Below are 19,674 nucleotides of genomic sequence, written 5' to 3'. Positions count from 1 at the left end.
TCTGGAGTTCATTTACAGTGAGTGTTTCGAGGCCCTGGCACGCCCATTCTCTCTTCTCTCTCTCTTTTTCAAATAAGTAAATTAAAAAAATCCAAAGCCCAAATAACAACCCCCCCCCAAAAAAAAGCCAACAACAGCAAGGTGTGGTGATGCACGCCTTTAATCCAAGCACTTCGGAGGCAGAGGTAGGAGGATAGCCGTAAGTTCGAGGCCACTCTGAGACTACATACATAGTGAATTCCAGGCCAGCTTGGGCTAGTGTGAAACCCTACCTTGAAAAAACTAAAAACAAAGAAAACCTTAAAAAAAAAAAAAGCAACAAAAGCCTGGCGTGGTGGTACCCATCTGTAACCCCAGAACTTGGGAAACTGAAGCAAAAGAATTGCTTACATTTAAAGCCAATCTGGGATATAGTAGTGTGAGACTCTCCAAAAATTTAAACCAAACGAACAAAACTAACTAAATGATTCCCAACAGGTAACTCAGTGGTAGAGTGCTTAGTATGCGCAAGGTACTGGGTTCCATGTCCAGTATAAAATATATATCACATTAAATATATATTTATATTATACATACAAGCATTATATACATATATGAAAAAAGTCAAAGAAAAAGCACTGATGCAATTATGTGTGCCAGCGTTGTCTCCGAGCTGGTCCTGCGGACGCGAGCACGCACGGGGCAGGGCGGCGTTCCCGAGCAGCGCGCGCTGGGACTGTTTGTAGAATGACTGTTCGATTGAACTTCGCGGGCTGCAGGCCAGGCGGAGCCGCGCGGAGGGCGGACGGGGCCGTGGCTCCGCCCCGGAAGGCGGGGGCGGGGGCGGGGCCGCGCTCCTGACTTTTGGCCCCCGGGCTCGGCGCCCCGAGCAGACGGTAGCCGCCGCGGGACGCGCACCATGGCCGGCGTGTGTCGGTGCCCTTCGCCGCGGCTCCTGGTGCTGGGATTCGGGCTGGCGCTCCTGCGCGCCGCGGCTGGGGAGCAGGCGCCAGGTACCCGGGGCGCGGAAGCTGGGGAGACTTGGCCTGAGGTTCTGGGATTGGGTTTGGGTATCTGGCGGACCGCGGGTAACTTGGGGACCTGGGGGGTCACTTAAGTGGTTTTCAGAACCGTGCTTCTTAGGGGGAAGGTTCCATTTCTCTCCAAGCACTCTGAGACTCAGTTTCCCTACCTGTCCCATTCGGGGTGGGGTCTTCTGTTTCAGAAGTCCGAACCGCAAGTACAGAGAGCATAAGCTTGAGGGCTGGATGTTGGGTCTGGTCAAGAGGGCACGCCCCCCCAGTCTGATCTGTAGGGGTCCGCCCAGTCCCCAGCCGAGGGGTGTCGAGGGTCTTTGCCCTCTATACCATGTGGGGGTGCCCCCTTCCATCCGGTGACTTCAGTGCCCAGCTATGCGGGGGGGGAGGGACCGCTGTCGGGCCATGTGCCCAGGAGTGAGTCACCCGCTGGCGCGGGAGGGGGGACCTCACCCCCCCCACATACACCAACTCCCGCGCTGTGCACCCCCTCCCGCACTGCCGTGTCCCGGTCAGGCCGTGCGGTCACCTGTGAGGAATGCGGAGGGGGGGAGAAGGGGAGGACCGCGGTGACTCACGTTATTCGAGCCGACGGACCCTGACCTCAAGCCCCCGAAATAGCCGTGCCCCACCCCAGCCTCTGACCCGCAGCCCCCTCCCCAGGCCCCGCCCCCTGCTCCAGCGGCAGCTCGTGGAGCGCGGACCTGGACAAGTGCATGGACTGCGCGACGTGCCCCGCGCGACCGCACAGCGACTTCTGCCTAGGCTGTGAGTGCGCGCCGGGGGACCCCGGGGCGGGGGGCGGCGTAGCTGAGTGGAGGAGGGTGGAAGGCTTCGGATCCCGCCGTCGATCGAGATGGTAACTTGACTGGGGAAGGGGAGCTATCAGAGCGGAGACCACCGTGTGGGACAGTTCTGACACCCACTTTTAAGAACCGAGTCTGGTGTGTGCCCCAAGGGCGAGGTCTGATTGAAGCCCGGCCCCTTAGGCGCTGCTGCACCTCCCGCCCACTTCCGGTGGCTTTGGCCCATCCTGGGGGGCGTCCTGTGCCTGGCCGTATTGCTGGCACTAATTTCTGGTTTCCTGGTCTGGAGACGGTGCCGCAGGAGAGAAAAGTTTACTAGTAAGTGCGTTCTCTTACCCCACTTCCCCCCCCCACATCATTTCTACACATGTCCCCTCTCGTGACGACCACATCTCTTCTCATGCAGCCCCCATAGAGGAGACTGGTGGAGAGGGCTGCCCAGGTGTGGCGCTGATCCAGTGACTTGAGTGCCCGCTCATCGTTCGTTCATTCGTTCATTCTGGAGCCAGCCCAGCCTTCCAGACACAACCCGAGCCAGGCTTCTCCAGCCACAAAGCGGGTGGGGTGGGGTGGTGAATCACCTCCTTAGGACTGGGCCCAGCGTTCAGGGGAGCCTTCCAAGGTGTCCGTTTCTGGCTCCAGGACAGAAAAGGAACCTCGCGCTGGCTCACACTCACTAAGAAATTGCATTGTTTGCACAAGGCGGGGGGGGTCTCTTTGGTCCCCCAGATGTCCTGGAGGCCTGGCTGACTTGAAGGGCCAACACTACACTAAGTCCCACCCATTCAAATGGACCGCAAATCCACCGGGTTTCAGCCTGAGGGATCAGGGACTTGATCTTAACACTAGGGGGCTGGCCCTCTGGGAGGGCTGGCCCTAAGACACAGGACCCCCCTCATCCCCCAAGTGAGGGGAGGAGGTATTTATTTTGGGGAGAAACTTTGAAGGGGAGGGAGAATTTATTAATAAAAGAATCTTTAACTTTTTAACTTTAAATGGATTGGAGCTTGACTGCCTGGAACTAGAGGGAGCGAGTGAGTCAGTCAACCACCACCACATGGGGGCGGGGGTGAGGCTCTGACTCACACATTCTCAATGCCTGGAGCCCCGCCGGCCAGGACCTGGCTTGCCTTCACCGTTTTCCAGGGAAGATTTTGGGGAGAACCCCCCCTCCGGCATCTAGCACCCCACCCTCCCCAAAGGCCTGACGAACTTTCAACTGCTCAGAAATCTTTATTCATTTCTGGGGTGATACTTCCCTTCCCAAGCTGCTGCCCCTCCCATTCCAGTGCTCCGGAGCGCAGGGTCTTCCTCCGTGGATGACTCTTCCTTTCCTAGGATTGCTGCTCGGTGGTGCAGAAGAGAGAGGGTGGGGAGGGGCGCTGCCTGCCAGGGTTCAGAGCTCCATGACGTCCGCGGCTGCGGGTGCAGGGTAGTAGGCGCTGGCGCTATTTCCCAGCCTCAGCAGACGGAGGGCCTCAGGGATCAGGCTTCCAGGGTAGCGCCAGAGAAGCAGCTCTGAGCAAGGGCTTCTGGAAGAGGAAACGAGTCAACAGACATGGGGCTGAATGAAGGCTAGCCTGGCAGAGCCACCTCCCACCAGGTCCAGGTCCTCAGGAGCCAAAGATGGGAATGAGCACAGAAGTTGCTTAGATGCTAAAAATAGCATTATGAGACACAGCATGAGTGGCTGCGTGAAGCACATGTGATCCTCTAGAAGGTCTTGCCAGTGAAAGTGCCTACCTCAGTGACGGCAGGGCTGGGGGTAAGGCCATGGGGGGGCTGCAGTAAGGATGGTCATTATGTAGGCTGAGTCGGGAGAAGTGGGTGGCCATATTCTCCTCGGAAGGGAACTGCTTGTGCAAAGGTTCCCTGGAAAGAGATGGGGAGGAAGGCAGGCAGGGCTGTTGAGAAGGGAGGCACCTGATGGGAGACCAGAGATGACATCTTGTTGGGGGCTCTGCCTGCCCCTCAAACTCACTAGTCCTCCTTCAGGTGTCTCTAGGTGCTCATGGGCATAGCTCCTCGGAGAGGGGAAATGGGGGAGAGCCAGGTGCACCCACCCTCTTTGCCCCTTCCCGCGGATCTGCCCACGTGAGCCAGAGGCCCCCAGCCATTCCTGTCTCAGTGCTACCTAAGCCTCTCCCTCTCCCAGGCCATCCAAAGCCTTCCTCAAAGTCTTGACCTTGATTTCCTCGCCTCGGCTCAATTTCAACCCCCGAGGTGTGTCGCACTCACCCAGGGTGATCCTACACGGCAGCCCTGGCTTCCCCAAGCCAAAGCTCCCGCCGCCCCTTACTCGGGCCCATCCAGGGACCCCCACACAGACCTGGCGTCCAGGCCCCGAGTCGCCCCCAAGGTGGCCCGCGGGTCATGCGGGGCTCGCCCTGGGGGGCTTCGTTCCAGGGGCTGTTGCAGGATCATTAGGATTCGGGGTCCTGCAGATGGAGGGGTGGGATCCAGGAAGCAGGGGCGGAGCCTTCGGGGCGTGGCGGTACGTGAGGGGCGTGGCCTCCGGCGCGGGTCTACGCAGACACGGAAGGCCAACGGCGCTAGGCTGCGAGGCGGATCGAGTCAACGCGGCGGGGGAGGACATCCGCGGGCGCCGCTTCCTAGCGTCGGGGTCCTTCGAGGAGCTCTCCCGGGCTCCCGGGGTACGGGGCAGCACGTAGCTGTCGTCTTAGCGCAGGGCAGACAGGCAGTACCGAGCTGGTGGGCGCAACGGGAAGAGCTCCACGCGTGCGATACATCCGGAGTCGGAGGCCGCGCGAAGCGCTCTGGGGCTTGTAGTTCTGAAGATGGAGCGTGCTGCGCCGCTCGCCGCGCCCCTGGGTCAGGTGAGTCGGGCGTGCTCGCAGTGCCTTCTGGGGTTTGTAGTCGGCCTGGCTCTGATGCAGTCGACGAGTAATGCTCCAGAATCCCTCCTGTGCATGGGATGTTTGTGAGACTCCGACTCTGACTCCCCAAAAGTAATCAAGAAGAACTTCGGGGCCTAGCATTGAAGTCAGAGGGCAGGGTTTAGATGTCAATACGTTTTTCCGTGGAGGAACTTTTTTTTTCGAGGTACAGTCTCATTCTAGCCCAGGCTGACCTGGAATTCACTATGTCATCTCAGGGTGGCCTTGAACTCACAGCGATCCTCCTGCCTCTGCCTCCAGAGTGCTAGGATTAAAGGCATGCGCCACAACCCCCAGCTTTTTTTTTTTTTTTTTTTTTTGAGGTAGGGTTTCGCTCTAGCCAGGATGACTTCGAATTTACAATGTAGTCTCAAGGTGGCCTTGAACTCACAGAGATCCTCATACCTCTGCCTCCCAAGTGTCTTTTACTTAAAGCCACTTAAAAAGAAAGCCCGACATGGGCTGAAGGGATTGTTCAGTGCTTAAAAATGCTTGCTTGCCAAGCATGCCAGTCCAGGTTCAAATTCCCAGGAACCACGTAAAGCCAAATGCACAAAGTGACGCGTCCATCTGGAGTGCGTTGCAGTGGCAAAAGGCCCTTGCCTGCCAATACCCTCCCTTGATTTCTCCTTCTCTCTCCTCTCAACCCCCCCCAACAAATAAATATTTTAAAAATATTCTTAGTTATTTGTAAGGAGCGAGAGAAGCAAAGAATGGGTGTGCCAGGGCCTCCACTGCAAACAAACTCCAGACACATGCACCACCCCATGCATCTGGCATACGTGGTTAATGAGGAATCAAGCCTGGGTCCTTAGGCTTTGCAGGCAAGCGTCTGCTGGGCCATCTCTTCAGCCCCAGTATTTTTTTATTTTGAAAGCCCAACACATCGTAGTTGCACAAAGTGCTTGGGATGGAACCAAGGGCTTTGGGTGGTAAGTACGATCTCATTTTCCAGGCTGGCCGCACTCACTGTATTGGGAGGCCTCTACCTTGAGTGCTGGGACTACGGGAGTGCTCTGGGCACCACATGCACAGATGCTGGAGACTGAACTTCTGACCCCAAGTGTTGGGAGTACATTTCTTTACCACCACACTGGCTGCAAAAGTCCTTTATTTTTTTATTTTTTTGGTTTTTTCAAGATAGTGTCTCACTCTAGCCCAGGCTGAACTGGAACACTAGTTCCAGGCTGGCCTTGAATTCACAGCGATCCTCCTACCTCTCTGTCTCCCAAATGTTGGAATTAAAGGCATGTGCCACCATGCCTGGCTAAAACGTTTTGTTTTGTTTTGTTTTTGAGGTAGGGTCTAATTCTAGCTCAGGCTGACCTGGAATTCACTGTGTAGTCTCAGGGTGGCCTCAAACTCATGGCAGTCCTCCTACCTCTGCCTCCTGAGTGCTGGGATTAAAGGCGTACACCACCATGCCCCTAATATACATTAGTTTACCTACTTGTGATACTCAACAGAATCTACTGTAAGCACCATCTGACCCTTAAAGTGATAGGAGAGGCTCGGTGCTTGTTTAAGGTTCCTAGACATCATGCCTCAATCCTTCTTTCCTCGTCTTCTCCCTGGGGTGAACCCTGGGATGTACGGGGAGGTACCTGTGGGGGCAGACACCTCACTAAAGGGCTGAGAAGTCTGGGCCAGGGAGGCAAACTGGAGCCTGTGGGAGGCAGTCCCAGTTTTCCTGAGTTGTCCTCACCCCACAGGCAGAAGTGTTTCAGGCCCTACAGCGGCTGCACATGACCGTCTTCTCCCAGAGCGTCTCGCCTTGTGGGAAGTTTCTGGCTGCTGGCAACAATTACGGACAGATTGCCATCTTCAGGTACCCACCCTGACCCTTTCCACTCATGACTGATGTGTCCTCCTTCCGCCCCCCCGGCTCCCCCTCATCTCTCTTCCTTCAGCTTGTCTGCCGCTTTGAGTTCAGAAGCCAAAGAAGAAAGTAAGAAACCCGTGGTGACCTTCCAAGGTGGGTACAGCTGTTGCATCTGGCCCCGGGGGGGTTAAGGGATCCAGCGGGCTTGCTGAAGTTCTGTGTTTCCCTTTAGCCCATGATGGGCCTGTCTACAGCATGGTCTCCACGGATCGCCATCTGCTCAGTGCTGGGGACGGGGAGGTGAAAGGCTGGCTGTGGGCAGAGGTCCTGAAGAAGGTATGAAGTTTGGAGCTGGGGGAGGTCTGGTGTCCCCCACCCACACAGAGCCTTTGAGGTCACATAGTGTTTTCTGTTGTGTTCCTCCACAAAGGGCTGCAAGGAACTGTGGCGCCGTCAGCCCCCATACAGGTGAGCCAAGACCATGTGGGTGAAGGGCATGTGAGGTCAGGGCACCAGCTCTGTGATTCAGACCCTTTCCTTCCTTCCCACAGGACCAGCTTGGAAGTGCCCGAGATCAATGCCTTGCTGCTCATCCCTAAGGTCTGAGCTCTTGGTGACCAATGTTGGACCAATCTCTGATCCTTCACCCTCTCCCTTCACTGAGTTGACATTGACTTCAGTCCTGCCCTGCCTCCCTCTGTAGGAGAATGCCCTTGTTCTGGCTGGGGGAGACTGTCAGCTGCACTCCATGGATTTGGAAACGGGGACCTTCACGGTGAGCCAGGCCAGACATGGGCCGGAGGATGGCACACCTCTCTGACCTCCTCCTTGCATCCTAACCCTGCCCCTCTCCCTGCAGCGGGCCCTCAAGGGCCACACAGACTACATCCATTGCCTGGCACTTCGGGAACGCAGCCCCGAGGTGCTGTCAGGTGGCGAGGACGGGACTGTGCGGCTCTGGGGTAAGGGAGAGGCGGGGGCCGAATGTGCCGTGGGACACGTGGAGGTCACAGGACACCCCCTGCATCCGTGTTCACTCTCTGCCTTGTTTGAGGCTGGGTCTCTGTTCACTGCTACATACATCAGGCTAGCTGCAAGCCTCTGGGGATTGCCCTGTCTGCCCCCCATCTGGCCACAGGTGTACTAGGATTACAGATACCAGTGTGCTACCACTTCTGGCTTTACGTAGGTTCTGGGAATCCAGGCTCAGGGTCTCACATTGTATAGCAAGTCCCTTACCCAGTTAACACTCTCCAGCCCCCTCATGGCTTTTCCCCCCACAGATCTCCGCACAGCCAAAGAGGTCCAGACCATCGAAGTCTATAAGCATGAGGTGAGGACATGACCTCCAACCTTGTCCCCCACCGTCCCCTTTCCCTGTTATCTTCACCTCTCCCCTCCTTTGTCGCAGGAATGCTCAAGGCCCCACAATGGGCGCTGGATTGGATGCTTGGCCACTGACTCAGACTGGATGGTGAGTCGGACAGAGAGCGGGGTGGCAGCCCGGGGTCTCGTTAGCATGTGGCTCACGGTGATTGGGGACTCCCTGCCTTTCGGTCTAGGTCTGTGGAGGGGGCCCAGCCCTCACCCTCTGGCACCTCCGGTCCTCCACACCCACCACTGTCTTCCCCATGCGGGCACCACAGAAGCATGTCACCTTCTATCAGGACCTGGTGAGCCCTGTTTCAAATCCGCCACTCCTCCTCAGTGTTCCTCTCCAGCCCTGATCCTCCTCCCTGTTGTCCACAGATTCTGTCAGCTGGCCAGGGCTGCTGTGTCAACCAGTGGCAGCTGAGTGGGGAGCTCAAGGCCCAAGTGCCTGGCTCTTCTCCAGGCCTGCTCAGCCTCAGCCTCAATCAGCAGCCCGCAGCCCCGGAATGCAAGGTGGGTTTTGCCAAGGGTATGAGATCCCCCGGGGCCTAGGGGGCTGGGTCAGTCAGCCACACCCCTCTTGTCACCTCCAGGTCCTGACTGCTGCTGGCAACAGCTGCCGGGTAGATGTCTTCACCAATTTGGGCTATCGAGCCTTTTCTCTGTCCTTCTGATGTTCAACATTGGACTTCTCAAGGTTTAGAAGTACTTGTTTTTCTTTTTTACATTTTTTTTTTCTTAAAAACATTTTTTTATTATTTCATTTTGTGACAGTATTTCACACTGTAGCCCAGGCTGGCCTGGAACTCCCTGTGCCACCTACCTTGACCTCCAACTTTAAGCAGTCCCGCCTCAACTGACTGACTGCTGAGATTACAGGTGTGAGCGACCATGTCCAGCTTCTATTGTTTGTTTTTTAAATAAAGTTTCAGGTTTTTCTGATACATACTTCCAAGAATGGACACCAAGTCGGGGTAGTGATTTATTTATATATTACTCTGTCCCATCTTTATACATAAATACCCATCCCCAGGGTCTGGGCAGGGGCCCAGTGCTTAGAAAACTAGACCTGTATAGATTAGAAAAATAGCTCTGCCCCCACCACCCATCCAGGTCCCTGCCCCAAAGCTGGCCCCTCCTCCCGAAGAGCCCCTGCCCAGCCTCCTGGGGCAGAAGGGCCTTCAGCCTCACTTGGAAGACATCCGGGCCCCTGCGGCTCCATTGGTCATTAGAGGAATGTGAACCCCAGAGTGGGCAGAGGCAGTATAGCCCTCAGGTCCTTCGGAAGAAGTTACTGAGAAAGCCCCCTGTTGGACCAGGGCCTACGCGCAGCGAGAACCGGGTCTTGGCACGGCGTGGGGCTGCAGCGGCCTCATTCAGCTCCTTCTGGCGCTGGGATCGCAGCTGCTGCCCAATCACCACCTGCATATCATCCTGCGGGAGGTGGGTCGGAGGGTGGGTCAGGTGCCAGCCCCGCCCCCTCACCTGCAGGCCCCGCCCCCTCACCTGCCAGGCCTCCAGCTCCTGCGTCAGCGCCACCTTCTGGCGGATGGTGCGCATCAGCTCCCGGGACAGAGAGTCCCGCTCCAGGGAGACGCGGCCGAGCTCCAGGGACAGTTCCAGGGCCCTAGCGGAGGGAGGGGTGCACAGTGGGTGCGCGGGCACTGGGGGCTCCTGAACCCCGAGGGAGTGTCCGCACACATCGACGCTAAGGTCTGAGTTCATGAAGTGGTGTGAGGATTATGATGACCCATAGCATGGAGGCGGGAATCGATCGATGGGTCCAGAAAGACGGAAGTACCCTGGGGGCCTGTCACCCCCTCCCCCCAGGCCCCGGAGGTCGATGCTGAGGCCTACTTGGTCACAGCCTCGTCCCGGTCCGACAGCGCGCTGCTCAGAGCCTCCCCCGGATCGTCCTGCGCCCGCAGCTCCTTCTGTCTTTGCAGCTCGTCCCGCAGGGTCTGCAGCTCGGTCTGCTGCAGCGTGATCTGCGAGGCGGGGAGGGGCTGCATGTGGCTGGGGCGCACCCTACTCCCTGACCGACCGCCCCTGCCTGCCAACTGTGGGCCCAGTCCTCAAGACTCGGACATGAGTCCTCAGGCTGGTGCGGGGTGGGACAGGGGCGGGATTAGCTTGCGGGAGAGATGCGGGGAGAGGGAACCCTTCCCGCAGAGGTACAGGCTCCGGAAGCACAGCTGCAAGTTGGCTGACCTGGGAATTGCAGGAACAGGCTGGGCTGTGGAGACGGGAAAGAACTGGACAGCTAGAGGCTGTGAGTCCAGGACCAGCGTCCCTCCCTACCTCATCCCGCAGCCTGGCCACCTCCGCTGCTTTCTCCTCCAGTATCTCCACTGAGCTCAGGGATGCTCGCTTCTTGGGGGATTCCATGCTCTCCTCCTGGGGTGAAGGCTGGGGGCTAGACGCCTCTTGGGTCTCTGTGGACATGGTCTGTGGGCCAAGGGTTTCGATCAGTGCTGTTTAGGATCACTGATGTGACTCGGTAGGGGGCTGGTGGGCTGTGAGCTCACCTGGGGGTCTCGGTACCCATTGGTGGTGTGGTCTTGGTCACCATCGAGGCTGTGGGCGATCTCCAACTGCAGAGAGGCACCCGAAACGTCGGCGTCTTGGAGCCGCGACTCCTCCTCCAGCTCCGAGACGTGCCGCCGCAGCCTCTGCAGTGCGCCCAGGGCCTCGGCGGCCTCGAAGCGCGCGCGCTCCAGCTGCGGAGGTCATGACCAGCAGTCAGCCGGGCGCCCGCGCCCAGCGACGCCCACAGGAGACAGCCGGGCGCCGGGCAGTCCGGTGCGCCAGGCCTGCTACCTCTCCTGGGTCTCGGGTGTGTTCTGCCCGCACCTATAAAGAGCCGGGCGCGCCAAGCATCACCCGCCCCGGGCCCCGCCCCGTCAGGTGGCTGGGTCAGAGCAGTCCCTTCCCCTGCTTTGATCTTCAAGTTTATTGATCCTTCCGAGCCTCACTCCCTCGCCACAGCCCTTTGAGGTGTCTCGTTACGGGCACGCCTCGCAGATGGGGAAGCTAAGACTGCACCCCATAATAGCAGGAACACAAGGGGTAAGAAGCGAGGGGGGAAGGAGGCTTTACCCCCCTCCTGGCTTCTCATGGACAGGGCCTCTTCATAATCGCTTCTCTTAATCTAATAAAATCTCTCTAAACGTTAGAAAAAAAAGAAGAAAAAGAAGGCAAGCCAACTGAGCTCAGAGTGTCTGCCCTTCACAACTCCCCTGTGCTTTCTCAGTGTTCACCCACCTACTCCTGGCCAGGTGCCAGGCGTTTCTTATCTGGGCCTCCTGAACTTAGTCCCCTCCTTGGGCTCCCGGTAGCCAGGCTCTGATGCATTTATTTTTATTTTTATTTAATTTTATTTATTTTTTTGTTTTTTTCCAGGTAGGGTCTCACTTTAGCCTAGGCTGACCTGGAATTCACTGTGTAATCTCGGGGTGGCCTCCAACTCACAGCGATCCTCCTACCTCTGCCTCCTGAGTGCTGGGATTAAAGGCGTGCGCCACCATGCCTGGCTTACTTTTTTAAAAATATATATTATATATATATTTTTATTTATGAGAGAGAGAATGGGCATGCTAGGACCTCTAGCTGCTGCAAACAAACTCCAGATGCATACACTACCTTGTGCATCTGGCTTACGTGAGTCCTGGGGAATTGAACCCGGGTCCTTAGGCTTTGCAGGCAAGCACCTTAGCCACCAAGCCATCTCTCCAGCCCCCTGATGCATTTTAACAGCACACCACTCCTGCTCAACAACCTTGCTTGGCTCCCACTTGTCCTCAGGCTAATGCCCATGCTTTTGTGGCTCAGCCGCTTGACGCCAAGTGCTCTATGTTTAGCCACATCTCCCAGAAAGTTCTGGGGCTACAGTCAAGGGCCTCCCTCCTCCATCCAAAGATCACCTCCAGCGTATGCTCCTTCTTCTCTCTGCGAAGCAGCAGCAGCTCCTCGTGGGTGGTCCGCAGCCTGCCCTGGCCCTTGTCCACCTCCTCTCGAAGGCCGCGGATCTGGGCCTCCAGATCCTGCCGGCGACTCTGCAGCATCTGGTTCTGAGGGCAAGTGTCAGTTAACATGCAGGGAGGGGGTACAGGGCCCAGCCCGGCCTTTCTAGATCAGACGGGTCACCTCAGCCTGCAGACTCTCCAGCCTGGCCCTCAGCTCTGCCCCAGCCAGGGCCTGGGACTGGCACTGCCCTCGAACGGTATCCAGCTCTTGCTGAAGTTCCTGTTCAGTCCGCGAGGCCTGGGGTGGAGAAGCGGGCAGTTGGGGGCTTCTGCTGCCCCCCAGCCTCAACACTAAACCAATGCACTCCCAGGTGTGTCCCCCAGTGAGGACCCATGTGTCAGTCCCCACCTCTCCAGGGACCAGGGCTATCCCACCTGGGCCAGCTGCTGACTGAGCCGGAGGTTTTGCTCGCTGAGTTCACTGAGGGCCCGCGCACGCTCTCGCCCGCTGTCCTGCTGTTCCGAGCGCTGTTCCCCCAGCTGGGCTCGAAGAGCCTCCACGTCCCCCTCTAGCTCCACGGCTCTGGCCTCCCACTCAGCACCCCGGGCTGCCAGGCCCCTGCGGAGCTCATGATTCTCTTGCTGAAGCCTCTGTGGAGAGAGGCAGTGGCAGGTATTGGACCGAAGATTGGAACAAACCCAAGCCGGGCGTGGTGGCACATGCCTTTAATCCCAGCACTCGGGAGGCAGAGATAGGAGGATCGCTGTGAGTTTGAGGCCACCCTAAGACTACATAGTGAATTCCAAGTCAGCCTGAGCTAGAGAGAGACCCTACCTCAAAAAACAAAACAAAAAGATTGGAACAAACCCAAAGACCAGGATGGAGGGACAGATACCCAGAGCATCTGGGAGCAGGGGCAGTCTGTCCCAGGCAGACATGAAAACAAGAGAGGAGAGTCAGGAAGGGGGACAGAGAAAGCAGTAAAAATATTCCAGGCCAAACAAGAGGACTGACCCTGGGCAGGGGTGGCATTGGCCCCATGCTAACTCACCTCTGGCTGCCGCCTGGGCTTCTGCACCCGAGGTCTCAAGCGCCTTTTTTGGCGCCTGAGTCTGGTAGAATTTAACCCTCGGCCCATGGTCTCGCACACAGCTGTGTTCTAGGGTCTTTGTAGGCCAGCCTGGTCCAGCCCCGCTCCCCAGCTCCCTGTAATTAATCCTGGGTTGTCCTGCCCTGTCCCCACCCCTCTCCTTGCCCTCCCCTGAACCTGTCAGACCAGCGATGGGACGCGCTTGACACACCCAGGTGCCCAGCATGGGAAGACAGACAAGTCTGGGGGCTACTCTCTCTGGGCCTCAAAGCAGGCAAGGCCTGGCTAGGTGACGCTCACCATGGACGATAAAATTGTTAGCAGGTGTTCCTGTCAGGTGCTCAGCCTGGGCTCTACCTGTGTTACTTTGTTTAATCCACTAGAGGGCGATACTTCAACATCCTCAGATCAACAGGCTCAGAGAGGTTAAAGGCTTTGTCAAGACAAATGATAATCAAGTCGTGCAGAGATGGTAATCCAGGCAACTAAACTCTCTCCCAACTATCAAGGGTAGGTGGCAGCCCGGACATGTTTAGGGTCCCATTGTCTTGCTGGTGTTTGGTTCTGCTGCCACTGAAGTCTGGACAAGAATTTGTAACAAGCCTTTAATCCCAGCATTTGGGAGGCAGAAGTGAATTTGAGGCCACCCTGAGACCACATAGTGAATTCCAGGTCAGCCTGAGCTCGAGCGAGACCCTACCTTGGAAAAAAAAAAGTTTTAATAATAAAGTGTCTTTAATATCTTCAAGCCTCATCCTTCCCTACTTTATTTCCTATATCCACTCCATCCAATATTTTCGGAGCTCCTGTTCTGAGATCTGGCTATCAAGGGTTAAGGAAGAGCCGCTAAATTCACTGCCATAAGAGTTTAGAATCCAAAGGGCCACAGGGACACAGCACACGTGTCTGAATCAAGCAATTGCAGAGGGACAGACAGGGCTGTGGAGAAGCCCAGGGGAAATGAGGAAGAGTGAAGGCGGGAAGCGGGGGCTCCTTCACGGTGGAGTTCTACTGGGCAAGGGGAGCCCACCAAAAAGACGGCTGCGTGAAGGAACATCCAATGCAAGCTGGGTATGGTAGTGCATGCTTGGACTCCTCAGAAGGCTGAGTTTGCAGAGTTAGAAGCCAGATTGGGCTGCATAGAAAACCCTGCCTCCCCCCACTCCAAAAAAAAAAAAAAAAAAAGTGAAAGAAAGAAAAAGAGCAGCAAGAGCAAATGCCTTGAGGGTGCAGGCCTGAGTCACTCGAGGAACTGAAAAAGGTCCTATCGGAGGACAGGGCTCTCATGTCTGTGACACTGTGGGTGACTGATGGCTCTGGGGATTTTTAAGCCATGGTGAGGAATTTCAGTTTCATTCTCACTGTGATGGGAGCCCTGCAGAGCTGGTGGGCCAAGAGTAAAATGATCTGATTATAGTATTTGAAGTTCACTGGCTCCAGGGCCCCAGAGTCCAGTGGGAGGGGAGGGGTGCTGCAGAGTCCAAGGCAGAGATGCAAGGGCTGTCACCAGCATAGAGAGGAAGAGGAGATAATGGACTGTGACCCTGGTGTGGAATACTCCACAAGCTTGCAGGAGTGGAGAGCCAGGGCACAGACAACCAGGCAGGTCAGACGCCTGTAGGTAGCCTGGTGTGTCTGTGTGTGTGTGGGGGGGGGAGGGAAGATCAGCTCAGAGCAGGCATGAAGCCAACAGTGTGGGTGAGTTCCAGTGAGAGAGGGGCTGACCACATCCTGGGCACAGGGAAGAACTGATCTTCCTCCATAAGGCTGGGCAAAAATGACTGCGGATAATACCTGGCGAGCGAGCACTCAGGCGGGGAGAGACTCCCAGTGTCTGTTGGCTGGCACTATACTACACTGTCAATGACACAGAGCCAGAGAGGGCCTTTAGCTTGCCCGGGTTCACGCAGCCAGGCAGGGGTCTGAACCTAGGTCTTCACTTTTGCTCAGAGTATTTACTTATTTATTTCAATGCTGGAAACTAAACCCAGGACATTGCAAACGCTACACAAATGTTTTACTTCTAAGCTATACCTTCATTCCAGAATTCTTGTTTTCTTTTTCTTCCCTCTCTCCTTCCCTTTTTCTTTCTCTTTCCTTCTCTCCATCCTTGGGTGTGATGTAACACCAGCTGGCTGAGGACGACCTTGAACCTCCTCTGTTCCTCTTTCCTCCCCCCCACTAAATGTTGGGATTACAAGCGTGTACCACCACACTCAGTTTTATATGGTTCTGGGGATTGTATGCAGGGCTTTATGCATACTAAGCAAGCCCTCTCCCAACTGAGCTACATTCCCAGTCCCCCCCTTTTTTTCTTTAAATAAGGCCTCACTGTGTAGCCCAGGGATGTCTTGAACTCTGCCTCAGTCTCCAGTGTGTTGGGATTACAGGCTTGTATCTTCTCTGGCCCCAAACAATTCCACAAGCATCTCTACCACCCCCCCCCCCCACCTCCTGCAGGCCATACGCTTGTCCCATGTTCTTCTCTCCTCTCCTTGTCTGGCTGCCAGCCCTGTCCACCCTAGGTCCACCTCTCCCAGCAGCCAGCTCACTTCCTCGTGCTCCGAGTGCTGGGCACTCAGCGTCTCCAGCTGCCGTCGCAGCTCCTCGTTGCGCTCCAGAAGCATCTTGCCAAGTTCTGCTGCCAACAGCAGGTCCTTCTCCTTCTGCTGCAGCTGCAGAGCCAGGTCCTCGGGCTCCTGGGGCCCTGGGCCCCCTCCCAGAAATGAGTCCCGCCGCTCCAGCACAAAGGGAAAGAAGCCCTCATCACCGCTGGGGGAGGTGCCCCCTGAGAGCATTCCAGGGGCAAAGCTTGACCCACCCGGGGAGGTCATGGTACTGGCAGCATCTGTGGAGACAGGTCATTGCAGGACAAATCACTGCTCAGCGGCCTCTGGGCTCACCCCCTGCTGGCCAACCCCTGGGCCTCCTCCTAATCCTGAAGCCGGAGCCTTCCTGGTCCACCAGGGGTTAATGATCTATGTTGGATATTCAGCTCCGTTAATGTCCCCAGGGTAGACTGAGGCAGGAAACAGAAGGAATCAATCACTTTACCTTCTGCCTCAGCTACACTCTGCCTTGAGGACGCCTGTCTTTGGCACTCAGGCCTGTCCCGCCTCCCTCTCCCTCCTTCCCCCTTCCCCCCCCCCCCGCAGTCCCTGACCCCCTTCTCAGAGTGAGCTAGCTACCACTGCCCTCACCATCTGGACACCAAAGACCCCCTGGATCCACAGGCAAGAATGAAATTAACTCCTTTTCCCAAGAAGGCACGGCTCTCGCCCCTGGGAACCTAGGTGTCCATACCCCTTTGCCCCAGGAGTCCAGCCCCTGGCCCCTGCGCCTTTCAGACACCCAGCTGCCTAGCCCCTGCCTGCCCACACCCCAGCCCTCCCTCTATTTGGTCGAGCATAGGTGTCTCAGACTTGCCTCTCCAGGCCTGATTCCCCACCCCCACTGTCCCTCCCACCTGGATTGCAAGACCCAGGCATTGCTGCCCCCAGCTCTCCGGACTCAGGAGCCCTGGCCCTTAGACCCCCCAGTTTCCCAGGGTCCTGGAGTCAGGCCCAGGGCAGGGCGAGGTAACAGGTTGTACCGGCCAGCTCCGCCGCCACCCCTGGTTTCTGTTTACTTCCCGGCCCGCCCCTGGGGATGGCAGCCTCGCGCTTCCGAAGGCCGCCCAGATCTGGAGGGGTTTAGGGACTCAGGAGGAACGCAGGAGACCCGGACTTCCCCACGCCAATCGCAAGGTCCCCATCCCCACACGCCCGGAACGTGCACCTGTCGTCCACCTCCAGGTGTGAAGCGGAGCCCTGCGCGCAAACCCCAGCCAGATGCCGCGCAAGTCCCAGCTCAGCAGCCCCAGGGCCGCACCCAGGGGTCCTCCGACCCCAGCCCCGGGCGTCCGACCCCCCAGACACCTCTTTCCTTACTGCCGGTGTCCCGGCTTCCCTGGGGTTCCCCCCGCCCTCCCGGTCTCCTGGGGCCCCCCTCATCCTCCGCTAACCCAGCCCTTCCCGCTCTCGCTCCTGGACAGAGGAGAGGTAGGGTTCCAACCCCCGGCGCCCCCTAGGTCCTCACCCGCCGCCGCCGGGATTCCCTCCAGGTCCCCGAGCCGCGCTCCCCTCTTCCGGAGGCGGCGCCAGGTGCACGGCCCGCACAGGTGAGTGGGAGGGAGGGGCCGCTGCGCCCCCTGGCGGCGGGAATGGCCAAGCGCCGCCAATGGACAGTCCCTGCTTCCACCAGGAGCGCTGAGCACCTGCTGTGTGCAGACTATAGGCTGATATGTATATAAATCAACTCCTTTCTCATGACTATCCTGGGGGATAGGACACTATTAACGATGCCAACTAGTTAAGCACTCGGCTAAATACTCCATCCAGCTTTCTGTTAGGTACTTCTGGAACGTCGGTCAGCAGACTGCTTACCGAATCTTATCTTTTGCAAAAGGCCAGTTTATGGTCAGGATGTGAAGCCTGGTGCATTCAGGATGTTAAGCCATTGAGGCAAGATTAGATGAACACCTAATTACATCCCCTCTAGGTTACCTGACAATTCCAAAGCCCTACATCACGTCAGCCAGCTTATTCCCCTACTTTTCTTCCCCTATATAACTACTGTGTTAAACATAGATTCTGAGGCCTTGACAAACGCCTAGCATGGTCTCATTCTTGTGTCTGTTTGCCTTTTCTCACCCAGATTAGCTTCTCCTCGGGTCCTTGTTCAACTCCCCGCTGGCCGGGGCAACTATGTAGTTTCAGGGTGGCCTTGAACTCATGGTGATCCCCTACCTCTGCCTCCCAAGTGCTGGATTGAAAGACGTGCACCACCACGCCAGGCTTCTCCCTTTTATTTCGATGTCATCATCTTTTCCTCTCTTATGAGGGTCTTGTGTAGGTCGTACCCGGTCACGGATACCCAGGCCATTTTGTGCCTGGAAGATTGCATCGTAAAGGGATGTCAATTCTTTACAAGGACCAGTAGGAATGGGGAGCTGCATGGCCAGCATCCACAGGAGCAACCTGTGGGTTTTAGAGAGACGAAGGCACCCCACCATCCCCTTGGCCTTTTGGAAAATAAAGGCTCCCTCCAAAAGCCACAGCTACCTGGACCCCACCCTCAGCCTGGCATCTTCTCTGAGTCCCTTATGTCAGGCAGGGGCTGAGCTCATTTGGTAATGATATGGGCAGGTCCTGCCTCCAGGGAGGCTCATGGAGTACCCAGGACGTGGGAAGGGGTGTGGACTTATAAACCAAAAACAAACCAATAAAACAATAGAGTCAAAGAACTTGATTTTATAGGTGCTGACATCACATGGCTTCCGTCCCGATTCCAGTTTCGCCAATTACCCTGAGCACACGTGTACCTGTGCCTGTTGACTACAGCCCTCAGTTTCCTCATCTGTAAACAGGGACAACAGTTCCTAGCTCACAGGAGTACAGGGATTGAATGAAGGTGAAGTTGTTCTTGGTCCTGACCAGGGATTGGTTCTGGGTTCACAGAGGTGACTCACTCGTAAATTACCATTTTTTTACCCTCAGGGCAATCCTATGAGGTCATCCCAGTCAAAGGTGAAGAAAACAGCTGGGAGAGACCGAGGTGACTGTCTTTGAGTACCTGCAGACACCCCCAGCATACCTGGCTGTGGTCCCAGACACTTTGGACTTTTTTCCTTTTTTTTTTTTTTTTTTTTTTTTTTTTTTAGTTTTTTGAGGTAGGGTAAATCTTACTCTAGCTCAGGTTGACCTGGAATTTACTCTGTATTCTCAGGGTAGCCTTGAACTCATGGCGATCGTCCTACTTCTGCCTCTGGAGTGCTGGAATTATTTTTCTTTGAAACAGAGTCTCCCTTGTAGCCCAGACTGGCCTTAAAGTCTTGATTCTCTGCTTGGGGATTCTTTGTACATTTGAATCCAGTCCCTAGTCTGAACTCTGCAATGGGTCACCCTTCTGGTGGAGCCTCTCAGCCCTGTCCTCTTTCCCTTGCTGGTCCAGATTATGGGCACTAGACAGAGGGACTTCAGGGAAGCCCCTGAGATGTGAGGGGTCTTCAGACAGCCTTCCCATGTTCTTCAGCCTGGACCCCAAACAAGCAGCTTCCTCTACGTCCAGCTACAATGCCTGCTTCCACCTTCTTTCCATCTGGCTAGCCCCTGGTGAACCAACACCTGTCAGGTCGTGGACAGAAGTGTTTCCTGCCTGGAGAAGCCTTCCCAGATCTCTCGGTGCTTTGGCTGGTCTATGCTGGGTACTGAGCCACCAGGATCCTCACAGCCCTCTCCTGGCTTCCACACGGGCAACCTGGAAGAGCGTGCTTCCAAGCCAGGGCGCCTCCAGGCTTTTATATGGATGTATATGAAGTCTATGAACAATGAGTAGAAATGTTGGGAGCAATTAAACCTTCATGTAAAGCATTTCACGCTGAATGCATTGGCCAGCAATTTGCTTTGTCTATTTATTTTATTTATTTATTTGTTTTTTTGAGGTCGGGTTTTGTTCCAGCCCAAGCTGACCTGGAATTCACTATGTAGTCTCAGGGTGGCCTCGAACTCACAGCGATCCTCCTACCCCTGTCTCCCGAGTGCTGGGATTAAAGACGTGCACCACAATGCCTGGCTTCTTGCTTTGTTTTTTGTTTTAAAATTTATTTATTTTTATTTGCAAGTATAGAGAATACAGAATGGGTACACTAGGGCCTGTAGCCATTGCA

The 19,674-nt window shown here is 56.1% G+C and overlaps 4 protein-coding genes across 4 annotated transcripts; 2 read left to right on the top strand and 2 right to left on the bottom strand.

Annotated features, from left to right (window-relative positions):
* The first annotated feature begins 898 nt into the window (after positions 1–898).
* Tnfrsf12a (TNF receptor superfamily member 12A) lies at positions 899–2,818 on the top strand. The gene is made up of 4 exons (XM_004652007.2): positions 899–992; positions 1,680–1,784; positions 2,006–2,140; positions 2,229–2,818. The coding sequence occupies exons 1-4, from the start codon at positions 899–901 to the stop codon at positions 2,282–2,284; spliced, it is 390 nt and encodes a 129-aa protein (XP_004652064.2). The 3' UTR covers positions 2,285–2,818.
* A 221-nt stretch (positions 2,819–3,039) lies between these two features.
* Hcfc1r1 (host cell factor C1 regulator 1) lies at positions 3,040–4,577 on the bottom strand. Its single transcript, XM_004652207.2, has 3 exons — positions 4,152–4,577; positions 3,566–3,694; positions 3,040–3,354 (listed from the first exon to the last, which is right to left on the bottom strand). Exons 1-3 carry the CDS (start codon positions 4,244–4,246, stop codon positions 3,219–3,221), a joined length of 360 nt encoding a protein of 119 aa, XP_004652264.1. The 5' UTR covers positions 4,247–4,577; the 3' UTR covers positions 3,040–3,218.
* Positions 4,333–8,874, top strand: Thoc6 (THO complex 6). Its single transcript, XM_004652208.2, has 13 exons — positions 4,333–4,659; positions 6,432–6,547; positions 6,630–6,694; positions 6,774–6,877; positions 6,972–7,009; positions 7,093–7,141; positions 7,245–7,316; positions 7,401–7,503; positions 7,825–7,874; positions 7,953–8,015; positions 8,104–8,214; positions 8,291–8,425; positions 8,506–8,874. The coding sequence occupies exons 1-13, from the start codon at positions 4,621–4,623 to the stop codon at positions 8,584–8,586; spliced, it is 1,026 nt and encodes a 341-aa protein (XP_004652265.1). The 5' UTR covers positions 4,333–4,620; the 3' UTR covers positions 8,587–8,874.
* A 166-nt stretch (positions 8,875–9,040) lies between these two features.
* Positions 9,041–17,083, bottom strand: Bicdl2 (BICD family like cargo adaptor 2). Its single transcript, XM_045130348.1, has 10 exons — positions 17,046–17,083; positions 15,521–15,816; positions 12,313–12,528; positions 12,059–12,175; positions 11,836–11,982; positions 10,441–10,632; positions 10,214–10,360; positions 9,770–9,900; positions 9,419–9,539; positions 9,041–9,346 (listed from the first exon to the last, which is right to left on the bottom strand). The coding sequence occupies exons 2-10, from the start codon at positions 15,800–15,802 to the stop codon at positions 9,185–9,187; spliced, it is 1,515 nt and encodes a 504-aa protein (XP_044986283.1). The 5' UTR covers positions 15,803–15,816; positions 17,046–17,083; the 3' UTR covers positions 9,041–9,184.
* Between the last annotated feature and the right edge of the window lie 2,591 nt (positions 17,084–19,674).

Source organism: Jaculus jaculus, chromosome 11, assembly GCF_020740685.1.
Source record: "Jaculus jaculus isolate mJacJac1 chromosome 11, mJacJac1.mat.Y.cur, whole genome shotgun sequence".
Classification (NCBI taxonomy): Eukaryota; Metazoa; Chordata; class Mammalia; order Rodentia; family Dipodidae; genus Jaculus; species Jaculus jaculus.
The sequence above is the reverse complement of the archived record's forward strand: the minus strand, read 5'-3'. Positions and strand labels throughout refer to the sequence as shown.

What these genes read in the sequence shown, in the direction of transcription:
- Tnfrsf12a (XM_004652007.2), top strand. Translation starts at nt 899, where the DNA reads ATGGCCGGCGTGTGTCGGTGCCCTTCGCCGCGGCTCCTGGTGCTGGGA. An exon ending in GGCTGGGGAGCAGGCGCCAG is followed by an intron (nt 993 to 1,679) that starts GTACCCGGGGCG and finishes CCCCCTCCCCAG; the next exon opens with GCCCCGCCCCCTGCTCCAGC. An exon ending in CAGCGACTTCTGCCTAGGCT is followed by an intron (nt 1,785 to 2,005) that starts GTGAGTGCGCGC and finishes CCGGCCCCTTAG; the next exon opens with GCGCTGCTGCACCTCCCGCC.
- Hcfc1r1 (XM_004652207.2), bottom strand. Translation starts at nt 4,246, where the DNA reads ATGATCCTGCAACAGCCCCTGGAACGAAGCCCCCCAGGGCGAGCCCCG. An exon ending in ACTCGGGGCCTGGACGCCAG is followed by an intron (nt 3,695 to 4,151) that starts GTCTGTGTGGGG and finishes ATCTCTTTCCAG; the next exon opens with GGAACCTTTGCACAAGCAGT. An exon ending in CCAGCCCTGCCGTCACTGAG is followed by an intron (nt 3,355 to 3,565) that starts GTAGGCACTTTC and finishes TTCCTCTTCCAG; the next exon opens with AAGCCCTTGCTCAGAGCTGC.
- Thoc6 (XM_004652208.2), top strand. Translation starts at nt 4,621, where the DNA reads ATGGAGCGTGCTGCGCCGCTCGCCGCGCCCCTGGGTCAG. An exon ending in CGCCGTCAGCCCCCATACAG is followed by an intron (nt 7,010 to 7,092) that starts GTGAGCCAAGAC and finishes TCCTTCCCACAG; the next exon opens with GACCAGCTTGGAAGTGCCCG. An exon ending in TCACCTTCTATCAGGACCTG is followed by an intron (nt 8,215 to 8,290) that starts GTGAGCCCTGTT and finishes TGTTGTCCACAG; the next exon opens with ATTCTGTCAGCTGGCCAGGG.
- Bicdl2 (XM_045130348.1), bottom strand. Translation starts at nt 15,802, where the DNA reads ATGACCTCCCCGGGTGGGTCAAGCTTTGCCCCTGGAATGCTCTCAGGG. An exon ending in AGAAGGAGCATACGCTGGAG is followed by an intron (nt 10,633 to 11,835) that starts GTGATCTTTGGA and finishes TGACCTCCGCAG; the next exon opens with CTGGAGCGCGCGCGCTTCGA. An exon ending in AGGAGCTGGAGGCCTGGCAG is followed by an intron (nt 9,347 to 9,418) that starts GTGAGGGGGCGG and finishes CACCTCCCGCAG; the next exon opens with GATGATATGCAGGTGGTGAT.